The sequence below is a fragment of the Callorhinus ursinus genome, unplaced genomic scaffold, assembly GCF_003265705.2.
Source record: "Callorhinus ursinus isolate GAN/ISIS: 27379988/994484 unplaced genomic scaffold, GSC_fseal_2.0 scaffold3, whole genome shotgun sequence".
NCBI lineage: Eukaryota > Metazoa > Chordata > Mammalia > Carnivora > Otariidae > Callorhinus > Callorhinus ursinus.
In genome coordinates this window covers 28,023,963-28,039,546 of record NW_027397065.1, presented here as the reverse complement: position 1 = coordinate 28,039,546, position 15,584 = coordinate 28,023,963, and the positions used below count along the sequence as shown (strand labels likewise).

Here is a 15,584-nt window from a genome sequence, read left to right as displayed (position 1 = left end):
AGACATGTTTTAAAAACAACTCTCCTTACTCCACTGTTACTCTTCATGTTGTTGATCAAACAGGTGTGAGTCAACACTCAGGATAGCAGGGTTTGGGAGAGGGGCTCTACACACTAATAAACACATGAAACTTACGCTTTAGATACTAGCTCTGTCAGTTCTTGTGTTACTTAGGAAGTTGTTTAACCTCTGAACTTGTTTCTTTTATGAAATGGACATCATAGTGTAATTTACCCGATACATTGTAAGTAGCTAAGTGTAAATATTCCCTTTAAGTTAATTACCAATTGTTTTTCACTTTATCATTCTTTATATACATGTCACCTGGTGTGAGTTGAATGTAAACATACTGTCTCTAATTTACCTTCTGATTTTTGAATATTGTAGTCACTCAAGGAAAATTTTGGATGTAACTTTTTTATATTCCCAGCAATAGCTTGGGATGATAGTCCTTTATTAAAAAAAAAATCCCAGTTGTGCTTATTAATCAAGTAAGACAGAATCAAAAAGAATTTAAAAATAGTAAAGATACTGTTTCATAATTTAGCATGTACCAAACTGTTATTAGGCTCTTGTATATGATTCTTAAGAACAGTCCTACAAAGTAAATATGTTTTTTGTTTGTTCAGGAGCAGAATAAAAATTCTAATCTTGGTCCTATTCCCAGAATTCAGGCTCTACTCCACCTCACTTCTCTTTTTGTCTTTACTATCAATTAATTAAGATAGTTCTGCCCTTTTGATTTCTCCCTTAGTCCTTTGATGATACACAGACACACAGACAGACGTAAGAACATTTTCAGATTAGTTTGTTTGTATTGAGAATTGTTTTCCTGTTTTTTTATGTTAACTAATATTTTAGAATAAATAAATACATTCCTATCCTGCCCCTCCCCAGAAGATGAGGAGGAAAACATAAAAAAATATGGTGACTCATTTTTCTGTGGCATAATAGATTTTTTTTTTTAATTAGTTTGTGCCTAGTTTCTAAATCATCTAATGAAAAGATACATGCATTTCAGGAAATTATGAAAGTAAACGTCAGAGAAAACCAACTAAGAAACTTCTTGAATCCAATGATTTAGACCCTGGATTTATGCCCAAGAAAGGGGATCTTGGCCTTTCTAAAAAGGTATGTTATTTTAGTCAATTCTAAAATATGATTAAACCATATGTAAATATGGGATTTTAAAAACAAATCTTTTAGGAATACTTAGCAACATTGATGCACACATACATAGACATTACAGAATGTCAGAGTATACTCGTTTGGTCTAAGAGATCCTATATTGAGAAGCTGTTTTGCATTTTTGTGGACATGAGTATCAGGTGGTTTTAGATGTTCTTTTCAAGTGAAAATGAAAAGAGCTTTTAAAATTGAGTATAGTGTGTGTGTGTTGTTATTTCTTTTCTGGGATTAAAACCTCACCTGCTTTCTACTTCACCTCTGTCTCTGTGAGCCACTAACCTACTCTTATCCCATTGCCTTGTCTGCATAACACCTCAGAAAAGACTCCGCTCATTTATATACCAGGCAGAAACATTTGAACCTAAGTTTTTGAGTTTGCAAACATGGTTTTTATTGGCCAAGAAGGCATCATTAAATGGTAGGTGGAAATAGAAGGTTATTTTCCTGGATATTAATTTTTAGGGAACATCCTGTTGCTCATATGTGTGAGGAGTAACTCAGTGTGTTAGAAATTCAGTTGTTAGGGTGCACAGATTTCCTATTAAAATTTTCTTTCTTTAAAGGAAAAATGCAGATTTGTAAGCAAATCAAATAAAGAGTTTTTAGACTTTTATCAGCTATAACAGGCTTCTATCATTTAATCCTGTATTGAGGATCCTAGTTTTTGTTTTTGTGAGTTATTCACCCATCTGGATTAGCATGTAATTGTAAAACTCAATTTATTCGTGTGTTTGTACCTCATTTTAAAGTCTGCATTATATCCTTTAAGTCTTTTACTCTTCTCAAAGTCCATTTCCTAAGACATGTCCTAGTAAGGCTGTGATAGTTTCCTTCTGCAGTGCTTTCTCTCTTGACTTTGTCTTATTCAAATCTTAGCCACTTGCAAGATTGTTGGAAGAGGTAGGTGGTAAGGGACAAGGAAACTATGATTCATTTGAATATTTTGAGCATGGAAGTAACATTTGCTAACAGGTGATAAATTTAGTAGTATTATACAAGGTGAATTATGTAAGGCTGTTGCATTACTGCTACAAGTGAGGTAATGACAAATTTTAAAGAAAATCAGAATTTGGGCCAGCTTAGTGAATGATACTTTACCTGTTTTATTGAGATATAATTAATTGACATACATAAGTTAATGATTTGATTAATGTATATAGTGAGCATTTGGAAATTCACTGCCGTATTTTAGCTTGTCTTGACCTCAAAATTTAGGAACTTTATAGCAAGAATAGCATCTGTTATGTTGACTTTTTGTGGCCGCTAAATTTTGTTTTACAGTCCTGCTGAAGAATATTTTTATTGTAGAAGACACTTGCTTGGACTGGAACTGATTCATACAAGCATTAGTAGTAGGGGAATAAAATGTGTAGGAAATTACTCTTGATGCCTGAGTGTTTTGTTTTGAGTTTTAATGTTGCTTTCATTTATATTAATCTACAGCCAATTAAATCAGAAAGACATTCCATGATTCAGAACTTTCTGGTGTATGTGCTGCTGAAGTGAGCACTGATTCAAAGCTTTTTAATAGTTAGAATTCATCAAATAAGTTTTTGTAAAATCTAATGGCTATAAATGCAGTCTTAAGAAGATAGATTTTAAATGCAGGGTGGTATGGAATAGAACTGAGATGGTGGGTCTCTGGAAATATACCCTTTCTCTTTGTCTACCACTTCAATCAGAGCACCGTTCTGTATCTGCTTGATATATTGGGAATCTCTGATTAACCCCCACACCCTAAAGGAGTATGTGTTTGTATGAGTCTTTTGGAGCTGTTTTTTGTGTGTGTGTTTTTTTGATGTCTTTTTTTCCCCATGTAGTTTCTGTTCAACCCATTATTAATATTTTGTTTATTTAATTTTCAGAAACAGCCAGGATTTCTGTATCTGTGATAATAGTTCATATTTGGCATATAATATAAAGGGTTTATTTTCTGTTCCTCTGTAAATCTATTGCATTTTGTTTATTTGTAGTGTTATGAAGCTGGTCACTTGGAGAATGACATTAATGAATCACGTGCTGCATCTCATTCTAAAGAGTATGGTGGAGGTGCGTATTTTTGAGATTTAAAAAAATGTAATGCATGGGGCACCTGGGTGGCTCAGTTGTTGGGTGTCTGCCTTCGGCTCGGGTCATGATCCCAGGGTCCGAGCCCTGCTCCATGGGAAGCCTGCTTCTTCCTCTCCCATTCCCCCTGCTTGTGTTCCCTCTCTCACTGTGTGCGTCTTTGTCAGGTAAATAAATAAAATCTTAAAAAAAAAAAAGTAATGCAAAATAACTATGAAGCACCTCCTCAGCTAACTAGAAAAGTTGTTACATATGTAAGCAAGACCAGTGAGGTTGCAACTTCCAAGACTTATTTGCCCAAGGGGCACCTGGCTGGCTCAGTTGGAAGAGCATGAGACTGTTGATCTCAGGGCCATGAGTTTGAGCCCCATATTGGGTGTAGAGATTACTTAAAAATAAATAAAATAAAATCTAAAAAAAAAAAAAACCCCAATCTTGTTTGCCTGAATATGCTTCCTAACATGATGCATGACACTAGAAAGTTGGATGATCATTTTCAGCTTTATGCTGAAATTAGTTACATGGAGTAAGGAAAAGTTAGGAACAATAAAGAAAATCTGCTACTTAATGTTCTTATTAGATGATTCTCTAACTGTAATCATTACTTTCTTGGCTTTGATTCAGTTTTTATTCTATAGGACAGAAAATGTGGAATCTGAGTTGAGAGGGAAATTACAAGGCTTCTAAGCCTATTTTTCACAAATAGTCTTAGTTTCTTTTGTCACATCTATGATTTTTGGTGAGTGAGCATAAGCTTGAAAAAGCTTATATTTTGAGTGTGGTCCATGTAGTTGCTTCTTTTAAGGGCTTGGAAATCTTTTATATTTTATATATATTTTTTGAAGTTTATTTTATTTTTTTAGGGAGAGTATGAGCAGGGAGGGGCAGAGGGAGAAGGAGAGAGAATATCCTAAGCAGGCTCTGCCTTCAGCCCAGAGCCCAACGCAGGGCTCGATTCCACGATCCTGAGATTATGACCTGAGCTGAAATCAAGAGTCAGATGCTTAACTGACTGAGCCACCCAGGCACCAGGCTTGGAAATCTTTTAGATTGCATTTGAATCTGACTCCTGAAAGTTATACATGGTGATCTTGGTTCTGCCTACTGAATGAAATTCAGTAACAGATAGAATATTGTAGTTTGAGCATTTCCTCTACCAGATCTTTTGTTTGCTCAGTCCATTGCTTTAAGACTGTTAACTTCTTTTTTTTAAAGATTTTATTTATTTATTTGACAGAGACACAGCGAGAGAGGGAACATAAGTAGGGGGAGTGGGAGAGGGAGAAGCAGGGAGCCCGATGCAGGGCTCAATCCCAGGATCCTGGGATCATGACTTGAGCCAAAGGCAGACGCTTAACGACTGAGCCACCCAGGCGCCCCAGGACTGTTAACTTCTAATCCATCTAAAGCATTACAGAGATTTAGGATATTATCCATATTATCCTTGTTTTATAGAAAAACATGAAGGTGAAAGAGGTGGCAGGGTTGGGGGACTAAATCCAGAACTGACCAAATTCATGGCCACACTCCCATCTTGTTATTCACTCCAGATTTTTTCCAGGCCTATTCTTTGTACCACTTTGATCATTCATCTGCCAGTGCTGTTTATTGATTAGTGTCATTTCTGAGACATTAGCCCAGATTTCATCACATGGCATCAGATGTGGTCTGCCAGCCAAGGGTATCATGGGAAGGTTATATTACTTGTGATCTTTTTAAAAAAAAGATTTTATTACTTACTTGAGAGAGAGAGAGAGAGAGAGCAAGTACACAAGCAGGGGGAGGGGCAGAGGGGAAGAGAGAAGCAGACTCCCTGCTGAGCGGGAGCCTGACATAGGGCTCCATCCCAGGACCCTGGGACTGTGACCTGAGCTGAAGGCAGACACTTAACCGTCTGAGCCACCCAGGCAGCACTACATGTGATCTCAAATGAGCACTTTTTAAAAAAAAGATTGTATTTATTTTTTTTTGAGAGAGAGAGCGAGCACAAGGGGTGGAGGGGGCAAAAGAAGAGGGAGAAGCAGACTACCCACTGAGCAGGGAGCCTGATGCAGTGGTCAGTCCTGGGACCCCAGGATCATGACCTGAGCCAAGCCAAAGGCAGACGATTAATAAACTGAGCCACTCAGGCACCCCTTAAATGAGCACATCTTTAAATATGACCCATGTTTTCTAGTAAGTAAACCTAGTAGTATGTTAGCTTATGTTAAGCTTGTGTTCATATAAAATTTCATAGATTCACCGATTGGCTTGCTTGCTTTAAAACAAAAAACCTTTCAAAATATCAGCTCTTACATTTTTGTAGTCCAGCTTTTATAAAATGTACAACCTGTAGTTTATCTTGTATAAATTTCATCAGCTGTTTCAGTTCCTGAGAATTTTGAACCTTTATTCTGCTGTCATATTAATTTTTTAGTCATAGGTGATTGGTAGCTTTGATAGCAGAGCTTCTCCATCTCCATCAGGCAATCCCAAGAAAGAGAATACTAAGCCAGTTTTCCAAAGTCTAGCCTTCATGTTGATACCTAGCCTAATTATCCTGGAATATTTTATGAAATACCATTTGAGATTCCTCTTGATATTTCTATAACAAAAAGTTGAAATATATGTAATAGACAATGAGGGAGAGACTGGAATTTCATTTTGTAAATATGCCAGGTTAGATCATACATTTTGTTGGATGTTCAAGATTTTAGTACTATTGCATGAATATCCTTTAAGCCACTAAATGTTTTGGGGGAGGTCTCCCCTTTCCCCAAGCCAGATGTTTGTATTTCTGCTTTTTATCTTAATCCTTAAATCATATAGTGATATAATTTACTATCTTTAATTGTGGAGGTCGGGTTTTAGTATCTTTTCCTGACTACTAAATGTATTTCCTCCCCATCTATAGGATATTGAAGTCCTTTGAGGAACTGTGAAGTCTTTCACTTCAGTCATGTAAAATGAAACTGCTTTAACCTACTTATTCATTTACCATTTAATCTGTATGAGACAATTCATATATGTGTAGCTATTTCCCCAACTAGTTACATAGTCATGGGTAAATGTGCCCTTTTTCCTCATCTGCTAAGTTGGGGAATTAAATGGACTTTAAGACTAGTTTTTTACTCTAACATTCCATAATTCGATGAGGTCCTTTTAGTTGAAGGTAGGATTTCTTGGACTTGTGAGTGAATAGCCAGCAGGTAACGCATGTTTTCCTGTCATAGGCACTACCAAGATATTTGATAAACCAAGGAAGCGAAAACGACAGAGGCATGCTACAGCCAAGGTGCACTGTAAAAAAATGAAAAATGACGACTCATCAAAAGAAACTCCAACCTCAGAGGTATTACTCAGTTCCTCATCTTTTGACCTTCCAAAGAAAATCTACTTTTCACAGTAGAGGCCACACCCCTCTTTCCCTTGAGTTTACTTAAGAATAATGTTTTACTGAAACTAGCTAATAATAGCTGTAAGAAGACATATATGGCAACTATGGGTATGATCTTTTTAAAAGATCGGATCCTATGCTCTAGGTATCTGATAAATTTTGTAACTTTCATCACGAAGTAAGCTTTTTCTAAAACCAAAGTACAATACCAAGTAACCATATGATCCGAATGAACTTGGGTATTGCCCTTTAAAAGTTGAGACTGCTACAATTAGAAGGGAAACTCATTTGCTTATTTCTTGAGACCATCAACTGCTTAATTTTAGACTAATGTTTGTAAACATTGGCTTTTAAGGAAACAAAAAACAAAGGTAGATTTAAAACCATTTCCTTGTAGAGCATCAGTGCAGTCATTGATGCTATCTCTGGCTTTTCAACTCAGGTTAAAGGAGAATTAGAACAAGTGAGGTCAGCTTTACACATTATGATACAGAGTGTTTCTTTCCAGGATAAATTGAATAGAATGCCCAAGGGGGGCATTATTTAGGAAACACTGATCTTGGAAGGATAAATAAGTAATCAAATAAACTTAAGAATGTTTTCTCTCCCTTAGTGAAACCTTAAAATGGAACAGCTCAAAAAGTTCCAGTGGAACAGCCTCAGAGCAGTTAGTGGCAGGGCATGAGGCGCCCACTACCCGCCCAATCACAGCAGGGTTAGAACTAACATTGCATGCAGTCCGCCCGCGTGATTGGCTGAACATCTGTAAGTGCTTAATGGCTAGACAAATAGCAGCCCAGAGGGAGGGGGTCAGATGGAGGAGACATCAATAATACAGATGTGGGACATTATTTTTTCTCTGCAAGGGAGAACTGATGACACACAGAACGGCTGCAAGCCCTAAGGAGACTGTTGAGGAGGGTGTAGAAAATGATCATGGGATGCCGGCATCTAAAAAGCTGCAGGGCGAACGAGGCGGAGGAGCTGCACTCAAGGAGAATGTTTGTCAGGTAGAGGATGTTGCCCACTTGGATTTTGATTGCATGTCTTTTAAGAGAAGCCCTCTCCATCTCTTGATAACCCAGTCATGGTTAGAATAAACATTTTCCTGGATGATTCCAGTAGAGTCACTTCCCTTTAAGGATTTAAGTCTTACCCCTTTTTACAAAAAGAGAAAGGAAAAGAAATATTTAGTGTTGGTCAATCACTTGCCCTTGTTACCCATGAGTAGATTCCATGAAGCCGGTCTGAGATGGGAGAAGGTGAATCTGGTGATTGCTTAAAGATCATTTTCCTGTATGTTTCATGGTGTGAGAATCTCTGGGTTTCTAAGGAATGCTGCAAGGGAAATTTTCACTTTAAGATTTCTTTTCCTTTAAAGTAGTGACTTCAGAGAATCTACCACCTGCCTTTTTATATTTATTTAGTAAGTATTTATACAGTGTTTACTGTGTGTCAAGAGTTTCCATCACTTTATAAATATTCCGGGGGCGCCTGGGTTAGGCAGCCGACTCTTGATTTCAGACCAGGTCATGATCTCAGAGTTGTGAGATCGAGGCCCACATCAGGCTTAAGATTCTCTGTCCCTCCCCACTTCCAGGAAAATAAATAAATTTAAAATATAAATAAAAACATAAATATTAAGTCATTTAGTCATAACAGTCTTGTAAAGTAGATTACCATTATTGTCCTCATTTTTATAGATGAGGAAACTGAGGCATAGAGATGTTACATAACTTGCTTATAGTCACACAGCAAAGCCAGGATTCAAACTCAAGCAGTCTGAGTTTAGAGCTAATCACTATGTTGTGTTGCCTCTCTGTAAAAAGCCTTTATCAGACTTGGGAGTAGAGTCAATTAAATGGATGCTTTAGTTATGTTCTCTTTTTTATGGGCTTGATTTACCTTTGTAAATTCTTAAAAGCTGGCCTATAAAAAGTTGAAGATAATTAGTTTTTTTTTCTTTTTTTTTATTGAAACGGCTAAAAAACAAAAGTTAACCCAAGCCCAGAATATGTTATGATAAACAATAGAATTTCAACTCAGTTTTTTTGTTTTTTCATTTTCACTATTATATAAAGAAGGTTGATCATATTCAGATCAGCACCCACACACAGTGTTTGTCCTTAAAGACTATATGGCCACAAAGATTATCAACAAAAAATGGTTAAAGAGATAGTTGCATTGTGGTCCTGGATTGTTTGGATCACTCTTTGTTTATCTGTTGTCCTTGTTTAATTTATTAATATCGTGTCCTTTCACTCACATGGTTACCATTTTGAAAGATGAAATTACATGGTCATCCCTGCTAAAGGGTTAGTCCGTAACATTTGCTTAACTTGAAAACATTCTTTGATATATACTGTAATTGAAGTTTTCCTGTTTAAATGGTGATGGCGAATTTGTTTATTGTACATGAAAGCTGGTATCACTGGCACTGTGAATATACAAAAGAAAGTAGGTAATATTTATGGCATTTGTCAATTTTTATCTGTGAATAGGGGATAATGGAAGAGCCAAAGTGTAAGACTAATTTACACTATAGGTTAAGACTTTGGGGTCTGTCTGTTCTTTATCCCTGGCTGCCTCTGGCATTTTTTCCCAGAGCTCTCCTACTCATTTGTTCATTTAAGGTTTGATGTTAAGTGGCCAAGACCTGTTGTTTCTTTGGGTTCTTGAAGATATTAGACTTACCTAGTCGCCTTCCCTCTTTCTTGTCTTCCACAATAAGACTCTTTTTCATTTTTAGTATTTTCCTGCTAATCACTATGGGGAAACGTCAGGCTGTTAGAGGGATGAAAGTAACAAATGTTGGGAATTTGCAGAATTTTCATAAATCTTATGTTTTGAAAGCAGCAGACCCAGATCTTCATTTCCTAACGCCCTATTATAAATGACACCCTGTCTTAGATGAGATCATCTCAAAGGTGACCTCTCTGAGATGGTTGTAGATGTAACTCAAACATTGTTCAAACCTTGATTGGAGCCCTTTTGAGACTGTTAACAACCCAAGTCTAGCTAACCAGTATCTCTTGCTTGAACTACTACAGTAGCCTTCTTGATTGTCTCTTTGCTACTATTTTCACCTGTTTCATTCTTGAACTCATTTTCCATGTAGTAATCAGAGGAATCTGTTTTTAAATATCTCACTTTAGCCTTCCTTTGTTAAAGACTTCTAAGGGCACACCTCTGTAATTAGAATAAAATCTGAAACTGTAGCATAATGTGTAAGGCCACACAATCAGGCTGTTGCCTTTTTCTTACCTCGTCTTCTACCACTTCTAACTTTTGTTCATTTTAGTCCACTGACTTTCCTTATGATTCTCAGACATGACATAGTTTTTCCTATCTGTGGACTTTCTGTATTTGTCTTCCTGGTCTTTCTGTCAGATCATGTGACTGACTTGGAGTTCGGAACTCCATCTGAGAGGCCATTCCCAATCACCCAATCCAAAGTAGCTGTTTGAATTCTCTACTTAATGCTTATCATTATCTGATATCTTTCCTGTTTGTTTACTTGTATTTTCAGTTCTTAGAATATATGAATCATGAGAGCCAGGGACTTTGTGGAACCTGGCATAGACGAGTTAATCATTAAATATTGGCTGAATAAATGGTGAGCTTTCTTTCTGGAAAGCTGCTGCTTAATCTTTTCCTTCATGAAGGCCTTCTGCTTGGGACTTTAAAAATCCTTTCTCTATAGACATACCTGTTTTCTTTCTCTTAACAGAACTGTGAGAAACTGGGTGAGCTGCTGTTATGTGAGGCTCAGTGCTGTGGGGCTTTCCACCTGGAGTGCCTTGGATTAACTGAGATGCCAAGAGGAAAATTTATCTGCAATGAATGTCGCACAGGTGAAGTAGATATAGATGGGGTTTTCTTCCAAAGATGTTTTGAGTTTTAAGATTTTCAGGAAAAATTCCCAACATTTATTGCAGACACTTTTTATGGCAATACTGGGCTAGTTGCTACAGACACAGATAGGTGCTGTGTGATCTTTGCCTGTAGAAAAGAATACCAAGTGAATAATGAATGGATAGTATAATATAGTGCAGAAGGATTGTAGTAGAGATAGATTTATAGTGATAAGTGAGCAAAGATGAGCCAGTTCCACAGAGGAAGATAACTGAATTTGTCTTTAAAAGAGGCGTGGAAATTGGTGTGGGGAGGCTTAGGACAAGAAGGTCCAGTAATGAAAGTATTGAATATTGGGGAAATAGGAGGCATAGGTTAATGTGTTTAGAGTTTAAGATGCTTTAGGGAAGAGACATTGGTAGTGACAAGGAGGGTTTCTGGATTACTGGTGATGTTTTATATTTCTTGAGTGGTGATTACATAAGCGTGTTTTCTTTGATTATTTGTGAACTGTACACTTAGGATGCTGTACTTTTCTGTGTGTATATCATACGTGAACAAAACTGTTTACCAAAAAAGGAAAGCCATATTTTGAGAGTTATATAGATTGGCTCAGAAACTAAGAATGGTCAGATGTAACCACCTGTAAAGTACCTCACAGGCTATGCTAAGGAGATTGTTCTTTCTTCAGCATTATATGTGAATGTTACAGCATTGAAGTAGTAAGAAAAAATGGGGGCTAAAAGCTGTTACACTCCTAAATCATTAAAACCGCAGGTGTGAATGAACCTGCCCAAGGAGAAAGCATCTGGAGAGGGAGAAAAGGACCAACAAAAGTACTCAGGGGGTGCCCACATAAAAAAAAAAAACACTGGAGGGTGAGGAGGAGCTAGTCAAAGAATATCTGTGAAGCCAGGGAGAGTGGGGTGTCATGAGCAGGGGCATATGTGGCAAAGAGACCAAGGAGGTTCTGGGGTGATAAGAGGCTGTGATATTTAGCAGTGAGAAAAGGCTTGACTTTTTGCCAGAGGGTGCCACACTAAACCTGGTTGAAGGGCAATGGATAGCAGTATACACTACGTCTTAAAAAAGCTTGCTATCCATGGAAAAAGAGGGCAGTAGCTGAAGGGAGGATATTATAGGGTCAAGAGGAAGAACATCTTGAGTGTTTGTAGGATGAATGTTAAGAACCACATAGGGAAATAAATTCCTGCAACAGGAGAGGGAATAATTAGTAGAGTATAGCTACAAAGTGAGAGGAGAGAATAATCTTGGAGGTAGGAAAAGATAAAAGAGGAATATACCTTGGAGTTGGGAGGCAGAATAAAGAAGCCAATGTTTTTTCTTAGTTTGATGAGAATGATGGGGGAAAGGTGGTTTCTAACTTGAAGGTAGAGTATAGGTTTAGAGTAGCCCCTGTGGGAACAAGAGACAGATTTAACTTGTGTCTGTAAATCAGTGGCTGTGTCATATTGAGTTATCTCCTCTTTCTGCCACTACTTTTAGCAATGTGGGAATAAAAGCTGGAAGACAAGATTGTTGGGTTATTTTGCCTCCTGCACAGTGGGCTTTTGATCATTATGGGAAATAGTGCCATCCAGCCCTATAAATGAAATTTAGGAAAAAAAATTTTAGGTACGTGCATATCTCTTATCCTAACCTTAGAAAGATCTTGCCTTTTGTACAGATAATCCAGTTTTGCTAGTCTTATCTTTATTATAATGTGATATTCTCTGAACAAGTTAAGGCAAAGGTATTTTTTAAAGAATTAACCTTACTGAAGTATAATTTACCTACTATAAAATGCACTAGTTTTAATGTATGTTTTGAGAGGTTTTGATAAAATTTATAAACACCTATGTAACCACAAACATAATGAAGATTCAGAACATTTCCATCACTCCAGAAAGTTCCCTTGTACTTAGTCCCAGTTGATCCTTACGCCCCCTCATTTCCCCCTCCCCCAGTCCTATTTCAGGCAAACAATGATCTGCTTTCTGTAACTACACATTAGATTTATCTTTTTTAAGAGTTTCATATAAGTGGAACAAAATGTATGTAGTTTTTTGTGTCTAGCTCGGTGGAATGTTTTTGACACTCATCTGTGTTAATGTGTGTGTCAGTAGTTCATTCTCTTTCTTAAAACAGCTTTATTGAGGTATAGTTGATGTGCAGTAAACTGCGCAAAGTATAGTTTGGTAAGTTCTGACATACATATGTGTGTGTACATACTACCTGTGAAACCATCCATCAGCATAGTTAATTTGAGATTCAACAACATTGTTGTAGGTATTGAGAGTTCATTCCTTTTTATTGCTGGGTAGTATTCCATTGTATGGATGTATCACAGTTGGTGATACATATTCATTCATCTATTGATGTACATTTGGGTTGTTCTTAGGTTGGGGTATTACTAATAAAGCTGCTGTGACCATTCATGTCTTTGTATGGATACATTTTCTTTTTACTTCTGTAAATACCTAAGGGCAGAATGGCATGGTAGCTATATGTTTAACTTTTTAAGAAACTTCCGAAGTGTTTGTACACATTTTACATTCTCATCAGTAATGTATGAAGAGTTTCAGTTCTTCCACATCTTCATCAACACTTGGTATTGTCAGTCTTTTTAATTTTAGTCATTTGGACAGATGTGTAGTTGTATCTCATTGTGGTTTTAATGTGCATTTTCCTAATGACAAATGATGTTGTGCATCTTTTTAATGTGCTTTTTTGCCATGTTCCTTGATGAAGTATCTGTTCAAACCTTTTTTATTTTCTTACTGTTGAGTTTTAAGAGTTCATTATATATATTCTGGATACAAGTTATTTATCAGATACATACTTTTAAAATTATTCTACCAAACTGTGGGTTGGTTTTTCATTTTCTCGAGTCTTTTGAAGAGCAGTTTTTTTAGTTGTAATGATGTTGTTTATCAGTTTGTTCTCTTTAGAGATTTTGCTTTGGTGTCATATTGAAGAAATCTTGTATAACCCAATGTCACAAAACTTTGTTTTCTAATGAAAATTTTATAGTTTTTGGTTTCAGCTTTATGTCTAAGGCCTATTTTGAATTGATTTTTATATATGACGTGAAGGTAGAGTATAGGTTTAGAGTAGCCCCTGTGGGAACAAGAGAAATTTTAGGAATTTCACCCTAGTTTTAGTCAAGATGAATAGAGTAAGAATAAAGGAATCATTTCTTTTTTCTTGTGGCTCACCCTATTTTCCTAATGTGGAGTGACCACACCATAATTTAGGTTATTCCAGTTTAGTATTGGCATCAGGCAGTAAATAGTTTGCTTATTTCCAAATGCATAATTAAAATTTTTTCTTAAAATCATTATTAGCTGGGTGATCTTACGGTTCATAGGTGTGGTGGGTTATTTTAATGAATTCCTGTTTCCAGCAAGTGTTGGGGGCAAGATTCATGTTCAGGTCTGTCTCTCAAGCCTGGGCTCTTTCCCTTATTTTGTATTGCTTCTCAGAGGTAGTTTCTTTTTTTTCTTTTTTAATTTCCCTTTTCTTAAACTTTGTATTACAGAAATCCTCAGACATTTACAAAAGTAGAACAGTATAAAATAACCCTATGTATTCATCGTTTAGCTTCAGTAGTTACCAGTTTTCTGCCTCTGTTTACCCATATATTTCTTTTTATTTTTTATTTGTTCCAGGGGTACAGGTCTGTGATTCATCAGTCTTATATAATACCCAGTGCTTTACCCATATATTTCAAAAGGTCTAACACAACTTAAAAAAATACATCTAATGTGTAGCAAAATTATACAGTAACTTCTGTGTGTCACCTACTGCCCAGTCCCATTTTCAAATTTTCCCATATGTCTCAAAGATGTCTTCTTACAGTATTTTAATCAAGATCCAAATAAGACTGCCTTTATTGTATTTTTTGATATGTCTCTTAAATTTCTTTTAATCTACAACAGTACACCCTCATCCTATTTTTTAATGTCATTTATTTGTTAAGACAATGGTCATTTGTCCTGCTAAATTTTCTGCATTGCATATTTGGTTGATTGCATCTTTCAGGTGTCCTTAACTTGTTCCTCTATCTTCCATATTTCCTGGAAACATGTAGTTAGATCTAGAGGCTGGATTAATTTCAGGTCAGTTTTCTTTTGGCAGTAATGCTTTGTAGGTAGTGTGTACTTTCTATTGCATCACATCAGCAAGCATATATTATCAAGAGTTTCTCACTTAATGATCTTAAGATTGTTCATTAGGTTCATGTTATCAGCCTGATAAGTCTATTACAAAGTTCTTTACTGTGATATATAATAAAACATACATATTTTGGTCTTTTAGCTTGTGGCACAGAGCTCCCAAAACCTTGGCCTCTCCTAAGCGGTGAGAGTGATAAAGATGTCCTTTGTGTGTGTTTTATTATGTTAATAAAAGACGCACCTGAGGATGGGGGCTTGATTGCCAGGAGAAACAACCTTATGATTAGAGGGCTAGAACTCTCACTCCTATCCCCCTAATCTCTAGGGAGGGGAGGGGGCTGGAGGTTAGGTCAATCCCCAGTGGCCAATGGTTTAATCAGCCTATGCAATGAAGTCTCCATCAAAACCCAAAAGGATGGGTTTCGGAAGCTTCTGGATTGGTAGGTATGTGGAGATTCAGAATAAAGTGGTGCTCTTGAAGAGGGCATGGAAGCTCTACACCCTTTCCTCATACCTTGCCCTATGCATCTCTTCCATGTAGCTATTCATGAGTATTATCTTTCCATGATAAACTGGTGATTCAGTAAATAAAATGCTTCTCTGAGTTCTATGAGCCATTATAGCAAATTAAACCCAAGGAAGTGGGGGTTGTAGGAACCTCTGATTTATAGCCAGTCAGAAGTATAGGTGACAACCTGGACTTGAGACTGGCATCTGAAGTTGGGGGCAAGGACCGTCTTGTAGAATTGAGTCCTTAACCTGTGGGATATGATGTTACTTCCATGTAGATAGTTTCAGAATTGAGTTGAATTGTAAGACACCCAGCTGGTGTTGGAGAATTGCTTGGTGGTACGGAGCACTGCCCCTCCCCCCCCCAGTATTGGAACTTGGTACAGAATTGTGTACTTAATAAACTTTTC

At 36.8% G+C, this 15,584-nt stretch overlaps 1 protein-coding gene and 1 non-coding gene across 6 annotated transcripts in view; both read left to right on the top strand.

Moving 5' to 3' along the window:
• Positions 1 to 15,584, top strand: part of NSD1 (nuclear receptor binding SET domain protein 1) — a 148,071-nt gene that overhangs the window by 97,529 nt on the left and 34,958 nt on the right. For 4 of the 5 annotated variants that reach the window (XM_025866964.2, XM_073889549.1, XM_025866963.2 and 1 more), the window contains 5 exons: positions 1,022 to 1,131; positions 3,162 to 3,237; positions 6,468 to 6,586; positions 7,498 to 7,641; positions 10,362 to 10,485. In XM_025866964.2, the coding sequence (XP_025722749.1) occupies positions 1,022 to 1,131; positions 3,162 to 3,237; positions 6,468 to 6,586; positions 7,498 to 7,641; positions 10,362 to 10,485 (573 nt within the window). The remainder of the gene's footprint in view (positions 1 to 1,021; positions 1,132 to 3,161; positions 3,238 to 6,467; positions 6,587 to 7,497; positions 7,642 to 10,361; positions 10,486 to 15,584) is intronic. The other variant, XM_025866966.2, reaches the window with a different exon arrangement.
• On the top strand, positions 3,562 to 3,634 carry TRNAN-GUU (transfer RNA asparagine (anticodon GUU)). The gene has a single exon. It is a non-coding gene; the product is annotated as a tRNA-Asn (tRNA).